Source organism: Gallinula chloropus, assembly GCF_964237585.1.
Source record: "Gallinula chloropus genome assembly, chromosome: 1".
NCBI lineage: Eukaryota > Metazoa > Chordata > Aves > Gruiformes > Rallidae > Gallinula > Gallinula chloropus.
The window spans coordinates 214,407,068-214,419,974 of NC_140085.1; the positions used below are offsets into that span (position 1 = coordinate 214,407,068).

At 39.1% G+C, this 12,907-nt stretch overlaps 1 protein-coding gene across 2 annotated transcripts in view; it reads right to left on the minus strand.

Annotated features, from left to right (window-relative positions):
- Nucleotides 1–3,948: 3,948 nt before the first annotated feature.
- The window catches only part of DCLK1 (doublecortin like kinase 1), a gene marked incomplete at both ends in the record, with an annotated part of 284,395 nt that continues 275,436 nt past the window's right edge, over nt 3,949–12,907 (minus strand). Inside the window, one exon of one of the 2 annotated variants that reach the window (XM_084278249.1) lies at nt 3,949–4,113. In XM_084278249.1, coding sequence (XP_084134375.1) covers nt 3,949–4,113 — 165 coding nt within the window. The remainder of the gene's footprint in view (nt 4,114–12,907) is intronic. The other variant, XM_084278250.1, reaches the window with a different exon arrangement.

The window sequence follows — 12,907 nt, forward strand, 5'->3', positions numbered from 1 at the left end:
AGCAACTATGAGGGAAGCTTAGATGATTGCCCTAGATTAGATGCTTAACTCTTGGATACATCTAGATGAGACAATGTAAAGCTTGGTACAGTTCAACTAATCCTGTGCTATCAGCTATCAATACTACATTTTCACATCCAAGTTTGCTTACTGCATGTAAACTCACCAGAATATTGCACTTAGGTTGGAGTCTGCGTTATCTCCAATTACATTTAATTGAGAGGACTTAAGCTGGGAGTGACACTGTTCTACTCTCCTGTTAATACCAAGATCAGGCTGATGGGTATCTCCAGAGACCAAATATTAGTTGGCCTGAATCCTCCTTTTGAAGTGCTCCTCTCCATCTTCTTGGTGATAGATGGTGCCTACCACAATTGCCTTCTGTCTCAGCTAACTACATAGGCTTGGTGGAAGTTGACCTTGTATATTTAATAAACACTTAAAAAAAACCCCAAAATTAATAAATAAATAAAATTTAGCACCAATACAATGCAATGATTCAAAAGGGCCATGAAGAAAGAAGTCAGGAGGACTGGTATGCATTACAGTAAAATGACCACAGTGTGTGCTATGTGCTCTCTCAGATTATCACATTAGAAATAGTCTGTTATCTTTGATTTCATTTTTTCACTGGTGTTTCAAATATTTTTTAGGGCCACATATTCTGTCTTCACTTACCCCCAAGAATTTAGAGGTTAGAAAAGAAAAGGGGCAGTTGCTGCCAAACAAGCTTGAACCATTATTATTTCCATGAAACTATACATATATATATATACACACACATATTTATGGTTACATTTTAAAATATATATGGGTATATTTAAAACCATCATGGAAAACACTTATAAAACCATTTAAATATTCAGATACCTTTCCTTGAAGCCTGAAAAGAGGCTATCAGAAATTTGAAACCCAATCTCTCACAGATCTAAAAATAACTTAAAATAAGTATCTCTACAGTTATGTTCATAAAACATGAACCAAAGATCAGAAACATATAAGATGTTGGGGGATGAGTAGGGATTTCAGGATCTAGGATTATTTTTACATACGTTTTAAGTAGTACAAGATGGTATAAGATGAAGGAGCCAAACATCTTATTTTAATGATAACCCTGTATTCCAAAGCAAAACAAAGGTGATAGGGAAATCCCAGATGGGTTTTTGAAGAATATTTCTCACACATAAGGAGAAGTATATTTTTATACTCTTTTTTTCCTCCTGACTTCCCTCTCTAATTAAGAAGAATGAACATTGGCCTTTGGTTTAGACTGCCAAATTTCCCCAATAGTCAAGGAGCATGTGGTATTAATGGACACCTTTTTATTACCAAGTGTATGTCATGTGTTTACATGGTTGAGTTGTATCTCTTCTGAAGTGAAGGCTGTGATATAATGTGGGAAGGGCAATACTGGAAAAACGTGTGCCAGACCCTGACCTACTGTAAACTGATGTAGGTAAGTGGCATGGGAGGTGAGGGGTTACCTGGACTGAGGGTTTGGTTCTATGGAAAAATAACCCCTGTCCTATCCAGATGTTATTGAACTACAGCCATTAACAGAAGTGGTTGTGCCCTATCTACCAAGGGTCTTCTCTCCAAAATGATTCTAGGATTGGACAGGCAGAAGCAGCCTTTTCCTAAAATCTTTACCCCCTCACTTCATGCCTCTGTGGAGTTCTCCAACAAGACGTCTATTATCTTCATTTGTGTTAAGATGTTGTTACTCAGGTTCCAGACAGAGTAACAGAGACCTGTGGACATACATTCAGAGATCAGTCTCCTGATGGCTTTGGGTGAGCTTCATTCTACTATACTCATAATCTGAAGTTTGGTGTCTGAGGTAAGCTTCCACCAGCAGTTCCTTCTCTAGTCAATGGATCGAGAGCAAAAGGTGAATCAAAGCATGAGTCCTGCCTAAAATGTGTGCCCATGACAGGTGAAATGAATCAAACCTGGAAATCGTCATCTCTCTGTATGACCAAGAAAGTCTGAAGAACCAGTTTGGACTAAATGTCTCACTTCTACGTTACTAACGTTGGGTGAAATTAACTGCATTCTGTATGAAATACTTGCACCACTTGTGTGAAGACTCATGAAATTCCTGCATTCAAAATGTTCAGAGCTTTTAATATATAAATTTTCGTGACTGAGACAATGAAAGATGCATTTCAAAGGGTGGAGAAACAAAACAATTTCAACATTTCTTGAAATACAGTTCAACTGATACTTCCAACCAGAAATGCAAAAGAGCATCATGCAAGTTCCAACAAGATGCAGGTACACCTTCAGTGCCACAACTGCTTGTAGGGACAGTTCCATGAGCAAACACAATTTAGAATGGAAGTGGCACTGTGGGCAACTTGCTCTATTCCTCCAAAACTTATTTATACATCCCAGCAAGATCAGAAAAGTCTGCATATCTTTATGGCCAGCATATTGATATGTCTAGCTGTATGACATGAAACAAAAAGGGAGAAAGAATGAAAGAAAAAAAGAGTGTGGTGAAAGAGAGAGGAAACCACATTCATGTGGCTTTTCACAAACACTGTGAGAACATATTAACTTTAGAGGAGAAAACATCCATTTTATGTGAGTAATCATAGAATCACAGACTGGTTTGGGTTGGAAGGGACCTCAGAGATCATTTACTTCCACCCCCCCTGCCATGGGCAGGGACATAAATAGATTTCCTGATGTTATTTGTAACTTTAGAATAAGATTTTGGAAGTTGCCTTTTTCATTCATGTGAAATTGAGTGATTTTTTTTTTTAATAATTTTTCTTGCAGATTATCATATCTGATGCCAAATTCTACAAAATGTAATGTTTCTGTGGAAGGCAGCTTTACAGTAACAAATAAAACGCTAGAATGCTGTGTTGAGGTTTTAACAAACCAGAAATATGTATACTGTGTGTAAATGCCCATTTTATTAAATATTACAAATAGAACTGGTAAGTCATTATTACTTTCTCCATTCTAAGACAAAACTTTCACTAATTCAGTTTAGACTTTACATATATATTAAACAACTTGCATTTTCCCCAATTTAGAAGTACTCTAGCTATTTTAAAGGTAATTCTCATCAGTGTTAATCTTAAAAAATGACTCCCCTGGAATAACCAGGTCATGTTGAGAAGATGCCTGTACGCTTCTGAATGTGAGGCAAAGGAACCAGGAACTTCTCAACTAGATCATTACATACCATTACACGACAGAACGTGTCCTCAAGCCATTTCCCAAGACTCTACGATGTCATTAGCAGCAAACGATACGGAAGCAACCTTTTGTGGCCATCATCATGTCATCTTCAGTAAACCATGAGGCTGCCCTGAACTGCATTTCCCATTTAGCCTGCACAATATCCTCCAACAACACTCACTCCCTGTGGAAGTACGATGCGGGTTTAGAATGAGCTTCTGTAGAAGATACTGTTTGTTTAATTTTATTTTCATTTTTAAAGCCTACATTCGTAACCCCTAAACAATAGTGTGTTTGATATTGTTGTGGCCAGAAACAGGCAAGGAACTTTAGGGGACTATAAAAGATATGTGCGTATAAAAGCAAAAAAGCCAGAATAAAGCCCTAATGTGGGTCGTCAAGATCTAAGCTGATCGTTTACTCAGAGGGTTAACATGTGCTAAAATTACATACTGCAGTTCCTAGCTTCACTGATGAAAACATTCACTGCTTCTATCTTTAAATAAAAAAAGCAAAATAGCCTTAACCCTTTGAGGATCGTATTAGCAGCAAGTTGCAATCTAAACAGAGAACGAGTATTTCAATCAATTAGGAAATTATTCTTACAAAGATTCTGTGAGCACCCTTTTGTGTTCCACCATCCCAGCATTTACTGCTGGATAGATCAGCCGTAATCACTTCACCCAGGTCTGAAGGATTTTAGGGGGGCTCAAAGGGTTAAAGCCAAGACTTTTGAGTAAAAGTGTTTTATTAAAAGGGTGAGTTAGGTGAGCGAACAGTCTCAGATGAACTTGGTGAATAGTCTTCCGATTCAGAGTTGAGTTCAGGTGGAGCTTGCTGTGCCTTAAAACGTCCCCTCACATCCTGGTTGCGTCTTCGTCGGAAAACCTGCCTCTCCTTATCAAGAGCGGTGGTCTGGCAGGGGCATAAAATAAGAATAAATGAAATTAGGCTGTGTGTGAAATGCAAAGCTAATGAAAACCATGAGTTTTTATGTGGCTTGCAAATACCGGGGATCATAAATGTTCAGACCAAATTAAACCTGTTCTGTCTCAGTCAGGTCTGAAAGGGTGAGCCCACAACATAGCTAAATGCTTTAAAAAGTGCATTTCCCAAACCTTAAGAGGTAGCGTGACATCATCAAGCAGATACAGTACCACATATATGGATGCCATATGTTCTACTTCTGGATGGTATTAATTTCATCTTTTAATAGATTCAAATTTCAAGCCAAATACCAACTGACCTTCCCCCCACCCTTCTCAAAGTATAAATCTGTTTCTACAGGCAAGGCAGAGATGTACGCTTTGTCTTTGGTTCGACCTAATGAAGGCTGATACACACTCACCCATGTTCAAGTCAGTGCGATTGGCTAACAAAGATGGATTGTGATGAAGTTGTCAGACAAGAGAGATAAACAAACACTGAAGGGAGCTAGCCCAGCTCTTTGACACCTCCTCATGCCACTCAATGGATGTTCTTAGGGAGAACGCTGAAGAGCTCTGACGGAAAGACCCGTTTCGCCTAACCACCCTGTCTCCTCCTGTTAACCAAGGTCTATCAAATTAAATACTCTGCTAATTTTATCTAGAGGGTCTAGAAACGGGGAAGAAGAACATTTACTTGATGGGCTTTATGGGCTTTGTGTTTTGATCAGTTTCTGTCACTGTTGAGAATACAGGTCTGTATCAGACAGCTGTGACTTCTCACCAAATTCTCCTGCTTTGACAGGAGTATTTACGAGGTGAAACTGCAACGCAGGTACGGACAGCCCAGCTCTGCCCAATGATTTCAAGCATGCCATTGGCTTGTGCTGTGTTTCTTGGGTTGGTGGGGTGGTTTATTTTTTATTACAGGGCATTAGACTGCAGTCCCTGAAAATGATGTAAAATTACAAGTTCAACAGGATGGCCTTGATTCAGCAAGAGCACTTTGACACATAGTTAACTGCCTTCTGAAGCAGGGCTGACATCTTAAAACACGGCCCGTGAGTCTTTTTTCCTGGTTTTTTTTTTGAAAAAGCAAAATGGGAAAAGCCAGGCGGCTAGTAGGATGACATACAAAATACAAACAAGTATCTGATCATGGCACTGGAGGCAAAGGTAACTTTGACAACTGTAGAGGTTTAACTGCTAAGGCTTGTAAAATTTGTCGCTAGTATGAAAATCCCATTTAAAAGAACGCTGCCAAAAGGTTATTCTGCTTCAAAGGATTTATTGTTTTCTCTTGAGATATACATGACTGATTTCTCTAGAAAATTTACCAGTTATAGTGTGAGCCTCAAAGGAGAGCAGAGATGTATTTATAGCCAATATATTTTTGAGAACAAAATGAAAACTAAATCCATCACGCCGGTGCAGAATAGCATTACAGCAATCCCTGCTCTAAAATAATGCAATCAGCATTCAATAATGATGTAACAGAGACAGAAAGATGGACAAGAGTACAGAGCTACTATAGCAAGTGGATTTAGTTAGGCTAAATTGCTGAACTATTATTTTTGCGTCTAGAACCTACATAGCGCTGCTTTAAAGGGGTAACATAATTAACTATGATAATTTCACCCCTGTATTTTAAATAATAATTACTATAAAATCCAGTACTTCTCATCTGATGAGAATTTCTTTGTTTACTGCTAATCTTTCGGTTAAGAGCTCTAATTAGCATTTTCAATGCCTTCTATGTTTCTTAGCCTTGAACCAATTCAGTTTTTGATTATTTTTTAATGTGAAACAGAAGAATACCTAGATCTTTTACACACAGTGAATATACTGCTTACAGTATGTAATTCTGTGTGAAAATTGAAAAGAATGGCATATATTACCATTCTATAAAATACAGATTTCCATTTAAAAGATTTTTTTATGCTTACAGGAAATAAGCATTTGTTTAAAGTTTAAACCACATCACATCATCATGTGGTAATAGATACTCTCTTCCCAGAAAGCCAAACATTTCTGGTTGAATAAATAAAAATATTTGTATTAAATTCAAAATTTATTTTTTTAAAAATCCTGCTACCTAGGAATGGTAAATGTCAACGTAAATACTGTTGGTATGTGAAATTAGAAACGCTACATGGAAGCAAATGCTCTTGAATACAAGATTCTTTCTGAAAGTCAGCCTTGCTTCTTTATTTGTGGGCAACAATTATGAAATTGCAAAAAAAGCTAGATAATTAAATATCAGCAAAGCTTTTTAAAGATGCCTTTAAACAATTAACACCAAGATGCTACTATTTTGGGGAAAGCTTTGGGTTTTTTTTTGTTTAAATATATTTGTTTAAATACACATAAAAGGACTTTTATTGCCTGATCATCACACCTAATCCTGCATCTCATGCTCTATTTTGTAGGAGCAAATATTTCTGGCTTCCTAACCCTTCAGAAACTTCCAGAGATATTTTGAGACTATGTTTTTCTTTACATTTTTATCCCAAGTCTCCCTTGAATTTGACCTATTTGGTCTTTATAAAGGCATGTCTGTAGACTCAGGGGCATTACTGGGGTTACTGTCCAGTGCTGAGAGACATTCAGAACCTTTCTCACCCAAAGGGCTGATCAAATAAAGAACAGAGAGTCAGAGAGCGCCACAGAAGGGAGCATTTATCTACTGAAAGCAAAACTAAACAGACCATTTTCTAACATTTAGTGTTGAACATGTCAGAACCACAAAAAAAGGCTCAGCTCTGGCCACAGACAGGGCACCCACAAGCCCTACAGAATTTGCAAGACCGGGCTTATTCTGCCCAATGTCATGACGACGTTTGGCACTTCCTGCGTCTGTCGCGCTGCCGCGCAGTGTGGCTGCTCTGCACTCTGCCCAACTGCAATGTTTCATTTCATGAGGTCACAGTTGTTTGGGGATTTTGGTTTTTTTTGCCTCTAAAGGATTTCAAAAGGCGATAGATTAATGCTTTGGAATGCAAGGGAGATGGTAAGATACATTTGAGTTATGACTGCATGTGTGTTGTAAGTCTAATTTTCTCCTACTCTACCCCATTGCACACATGGGAATGTTCCAAAAAAAAAAAATCAGCTTTTTCACTATCATTACTGGTTTTGTAACAAAGACCCCTTATACGCATTGCCTTGGTTTAATAGATTTATTATTTCATCTACTATACAGCTGGGTGGTTTGCCGGTGTGTGAACCAGTCCATGATGGCTTTCCAGGGCATTTCTACTTTAAGCTACTCTTTCAATAAATAATAAGAGGATCTGAAGTGCACGTATGCTTCACAGGGCTGCAAATCCCAGATTTTCATTATCACGTTTTGACATTTTTTTTTCCCCCAGCTTGAGGTGAGAGAGTGAGAACTTTGAGTGCTGTACAATAGCAACGGAACTAAAATGTAAGGATAGCTTTTTTATTTAAGATAGGCTGCTGTCCTCTTACTCTCCATATGAGGAAATGCAGAGCTGCTTATCCAGCGGCAGATAAGTGGATTGCCTCTAATAGTTTGGTGCTGATGGGTCTGAAGCACTTCATTAAGCACTAATGTCTTTGGCATCAACAGTTAGTAATCCTGACACCCGGTACCAAATGGTTAACAAGCCATTTTTGGAAATGCGTTTAATTTGAAGTAATGGAGCATTATTTTAAAGCCACTGTTTCTGTCCCCTATATACTAAGGTGCAGCTAGCATTATTCCAGGATTTTGCCACAGGGAGTGTCTTCTTGCTGATTTCTATGTCTTGATGGTGCAGGGCTCCTGAGCCACGCAAATCTTGTTTCCTTGGAAAACACTGAGCTCTGTGTTTAAGAACCGACATTCAAAAACTACAACTGCTTTGATACATGTGTTGGATTTGCCACGGGAGCACCTTATTTTAGCTGTGGGGTGATATTTTCTGTCAGGCCAGTAATTATTGGATTGAAGTAACTGCATTTTACGAATGCGGGCAGTAATTGTTTTTCTTTTCACTTAATTTACGGCTGGCCACCAAATATAGATATATATTCATTTCATTAATAAAAGAACATTATTGTGCATTTTGCCTCTTAGCCCATCCATTATTCATACCAGCCAGGAGACTGAACTGGGGATGCAGCTGTTCACGCATTAATCTAAGAAACCCTTCCCTTCCCTCCACTCCCTTTCATTCTGCAGGAACCTATTTGCAATTTGTTTGTGATGCTTTGTTTAGTGTGCGGAATTACAGGGACATGTGTCATGAAACACGGGTATTTTTCATCCAGCACATTCTTTTCTATACATGTGTGTGTATGCACTTCTTTAAATGGCCCCACCTAGGTAATGTTATTCTATTCCCTTAAGCTTCTGGCTAGTGACCTCCACACGCTGAGGCATGTAAAGGCAAGTTTCTCCAGTGTAAAGGTGACCGTCAAAATGATGCTTACGGCACGAGCCAGGCAGCCCTTCAGTCTGACCTTGTTTTTATTTTTTCCATGGGTTTCTCATTTTATATATATATATATATAAATGTATACACACATATAAATATATATATATGTGATTGATTCATGATTCAAGACACTTTTTGGCAAGTTCTTCAAACTTAGCAACGCACCTCAGTCCAGGAGTGAAAGACACGTTATTTTTAGCCTCTCAGGCACAAGCTGTAACTAAGTCAAGTTACACGGTGATTTGGAGACGTGCAAATGACCACCTCGAAGGGACAAATTAATCGAGTGGATTTGAACCTAGACCTCCAAATACGACAGGCCAGTGCTTTAGCACACCATGTAACTTCTGGCATGGAATTTAGCTAAAATGAAAGTTAAAAAAAAAAAACCAAAAAGAAAGAAAACCAAATCAATTTGATGTATGCTTTGTACTCTGTTGGTGAGTGAATACAAAGACAAATATTCTGCACGTATCACTGCTGAATTCATATTGCTATATTTAAGTTTGTGTTTATTCTTTGACATCCCCCCCCTTTCTAGAAACACGATTCCTCAGCTGGTTTCACTTACACGTGGAAGAGTCTTAGTGCCAAGTTGTTTGCATGGGTGAATTTTATTTATAGTTTGTAAATCAGTTGGGGTTTTGGTACTCAAAGAGCAGGAGAAGACATTTTAAATGAGTGTAGATGTTTGCAGTTTACAGAGGATTTCAGTTTGCAGAGGATTTTAGAGTTTTAAATATGGCACTCTACGGATAGTGAGCGTGATTCCCAACTACTTTGCCCATTGTCAAGATGCCTACCTGTAACTTTTGACTTGAAAGTGTATTGTATCCACTTGGGACAGGTGGAAGCAACTTGTCAGATGCAAAATAATGGGAATTAGGAACTATACACAGAGGATGGAACTACAGGTTTTCAAATGAGCTATTCAGCTCTTTCTTAAATTGCAACAGAACCATATTTTAAGAATCCAGTATTTTTTATGAACTCACTATTGACTGGATTGATGATTTCATTAAACATCCAAGGTAAGTCATCTCCTTGCTATTGTCAAGGCATAGATAAGATAATTAATGACTTTCCTATACAATTCCAGGGCTTTATTTAGCTTTTATATAGTGTCTGTGGACATATAAAAAATAACATACACTAACTTTTTATCCTAGTCTTATGTATGTGTACATATATATAATTCATATAATATTTTCTACTAATATTTTATGTTAGATACACCCACTCTGGTGCTCCCTTGATATTCTGAATCAGCCCAGAAAAGGCAGAAAGTTCAGGCCATTCTGTCAGTAGCAGATTAAAATAATGTTAGGATTCAGACATAAACCAGAACCTGTAAGGAAATTCAGGGTTGAAGAAAACATTGGCTAGTTCTGTAAAGTATTGCCTTCAAAATGGGCTGCCATTGGGAGGAAACAGTAAAGCAGCTGAAGTAGGCTAGGGACCAGACACTGGCAAGACTTGGAGCTAAAGACAAGGCTTGAAATACTTTCACTCTTAATATTCTGGCTGAGTTACAAGAAAGCAAAAAACCTTGATCCACAAAAACTGTTAAAAACCTCCGTTAAGTATGTCTTAAAGAAATGTTCCTTATAAGAAAGTAAATTTCTGAGTTATGGTATGCCTGAAGGACAGTGCAGATGCCACGTGGATTTTTTTGTGCTCACTGTTGCTAAATTCCAGTAGAAGGGAAAATATAAAAGATGAATGCACTGGCTTTAACCCTTTTGCAAAGAGATCGATTGGAGACCAGGCTGACTTTGGAGGGGGGGAAAAAAACCTCTGCTCAGAGATGGGTGATGTCTGCTGTCTTTCACTAGAGTTGGCATTGGTTATTTGGAGCCCATGAAGTGATTGTGCCACGGGCATTAGGCAGCAGCACCAAGGCTGGCTTTCATGGCTATCAAGATCTAAGTCAGCCCTGGGACTGCGAGGATTTCACTAAGACCTCCAAAAATCAACCCCTAATGATGTCTGCTTTGGCCTTCTCTGCATTTCTGATTGCAGGGCTGATGTCCCCACAGCATTAGGTGAGCCGCTTTTAAAACATGTTTCAGTTGGGGATCCAAATGATTTTACTAATTTGGTCACTGCTTTTTATGTTCCTCATATTCAAGGAACACCGTGATGCTTTCCAGGCCTTATATCTGCTCCAACAACTATGATGACTGTGCATAAGGTTTGTTTTACTGTAATATCTCACAAGAAGTCCCATGTCATTCACACATACTGTCTTACTGAAAGGGGATGAAACAGGATGCAGAATGAGTGCTGGAAAAATTAGGACTTTGAGGAACTTTGGAAGTCTTTTAGGCAGAGAAAGTTTTCTGGTTGATTGAAGGAGGAAGTAGTGTCACTTAGAATGATGTTTTAGAAGATGGCTCAAAACTAGGGATGAAAACCATCAAAGGATTGGGGATGAAATGAGTAGTTTAACACTAACAAAGGGAACATTACATTTTCCTTGGGACCTGCTTTCATTTTCCTCCCTACTTGTGAGTTAGGGTTAATTTTCATAGGCCTGTGATAAATTAACTCTTTTATAGAGGGGAATTGATGAGCCTTTTCATATGCTTCCCATTTGTGCTTACAGCTACTACCAAAAAGTAAACACTTGCTAAATCGAAATGGTTTTACTTAAGACTAAAATGTTGGTTGTTTTTTGGAGATGAAAGAGGACCAAGCACCGAGCAGCCCTGGTGTGGAGGTACCGACTCCCTGTTAGAGCATTCCCTAATGAGGCATCTAGCAGCCCTGCTCTCCCAATTTGCCTTTCCACACTAGGTGCCCTTTTCAGAAAGCACTAATTACAAACATTGTTGTTACTGCCCCCAGCTGGAAAACAGAGCAGTTTATGTATGAATAAGAGAGATTATCGCCCATCTGCTCCAGCCCATTATTCAGGGATGTGTCATTTTGTATGCTGATGGCAGCCATTACTACTGCTTCAGTCGAATGGCCTTTTTTGTTTGTTTGTTTGTTTTAAATATATATAGCGTTTATTTATTTACCAACTCTCAGAATTAGAGTCTTGCCCCCTCCACCCCTCCTTCCCAAAATCCCTGTGGTTTGTTTCAAAATCTGGGTTATGCAGTTAAACTGAGTCAAGGCCAGTCTGATAGGGGACGCGGGATTTTACCACAGGCTTCTGTTTCTGGCTGGCTGCTCCCCCTGAAGCTGAGGTGTTACAACATCCGAACACCCTATGTACCCTGTCTGTCTTTTTCTTTTTTTTCTGTGGTATTTTTTTCATTTTTAAATTTGTTTTGGATGTAAAAAGTACTAAAGGGGAGAAGCAGCACGTAAGCTGGCCTGGATAGCAATTAAACTCTAGGAAGATAAATAAAGCTCATATGAGCTTTCCCCTGTTTTACAGGGGGAGGCATAAAAATTGCAACTATTTTACAAAGTCCTGCTTGACATGAAATGCCATCTTTCCTTCCTAAACCAAAAAAAACCCCCTCCAATATCATCAAACCAACGCTCAGCGAAAGCTGGGCACTCGGGCCTCATTCCCCACTTCTTTGAAATCAGACGCTGTGCTGCCATCTCGGCTGTGCTACAGGGCTGGGACCTGTGAAGCACGATGCCAAGTGATGTCAAGGTAGACCAAAGAGGTCTTGCTATGTCCTTGCAGATTGTGGTAGGTTTATAGCCACAAACACAAGTGCGATAGGCTGGATTTACAGATTTGAGGACTTCGAGTGAAAATGTTTCTCAATCCTTCCTAGCCAGCATTCAGCTAATGGATGGGAACTACTTTTCTATGTCTTGTTTGAAAAGTTGGATTATTTTTGGCTTTTCTTCCCCAGAACATCCATATCAGAATCTACTCAACCCTCAGTGTGCGCTTGGGGAACTGTTAGGGTTTATGGAAACCGTGCTGTAGCCTGATCCATGCACTCAAGTGAAATGATCCAGGGTGGGAGTTTTACTTGACTGGAAACACTTGCAGTGACCATCTCTGCTATTTCACTAATGTGGTTAATTTGCTGGGGTTTTCCAGATACCTCAAGATGAGTTTTTAAAGGCTTCTCTTACAGTAGCGTTAGAAAATGCAGGTTTCACAAGAAATGTAAAAAATACTCTCCAGCTATCGAAACGCAAATCTTCTGAGTAATAGGAAGGAAAAAAGCCAGCAAATAACCACTTGATGGAAATTCCAGGGCTCTGAGAAGGTGCACAGGCCTCGTGTGGGCTATCAGACCTGGATCCCTCCTTTGCCCCCACTCCAGCATAACCCCCCTCCCCACCCAGAGTCCCGTTTGATCATACAGGTTAAGCCAGCTAACGACAACCCTGGCACAGTTACACAATGAAGAAAAA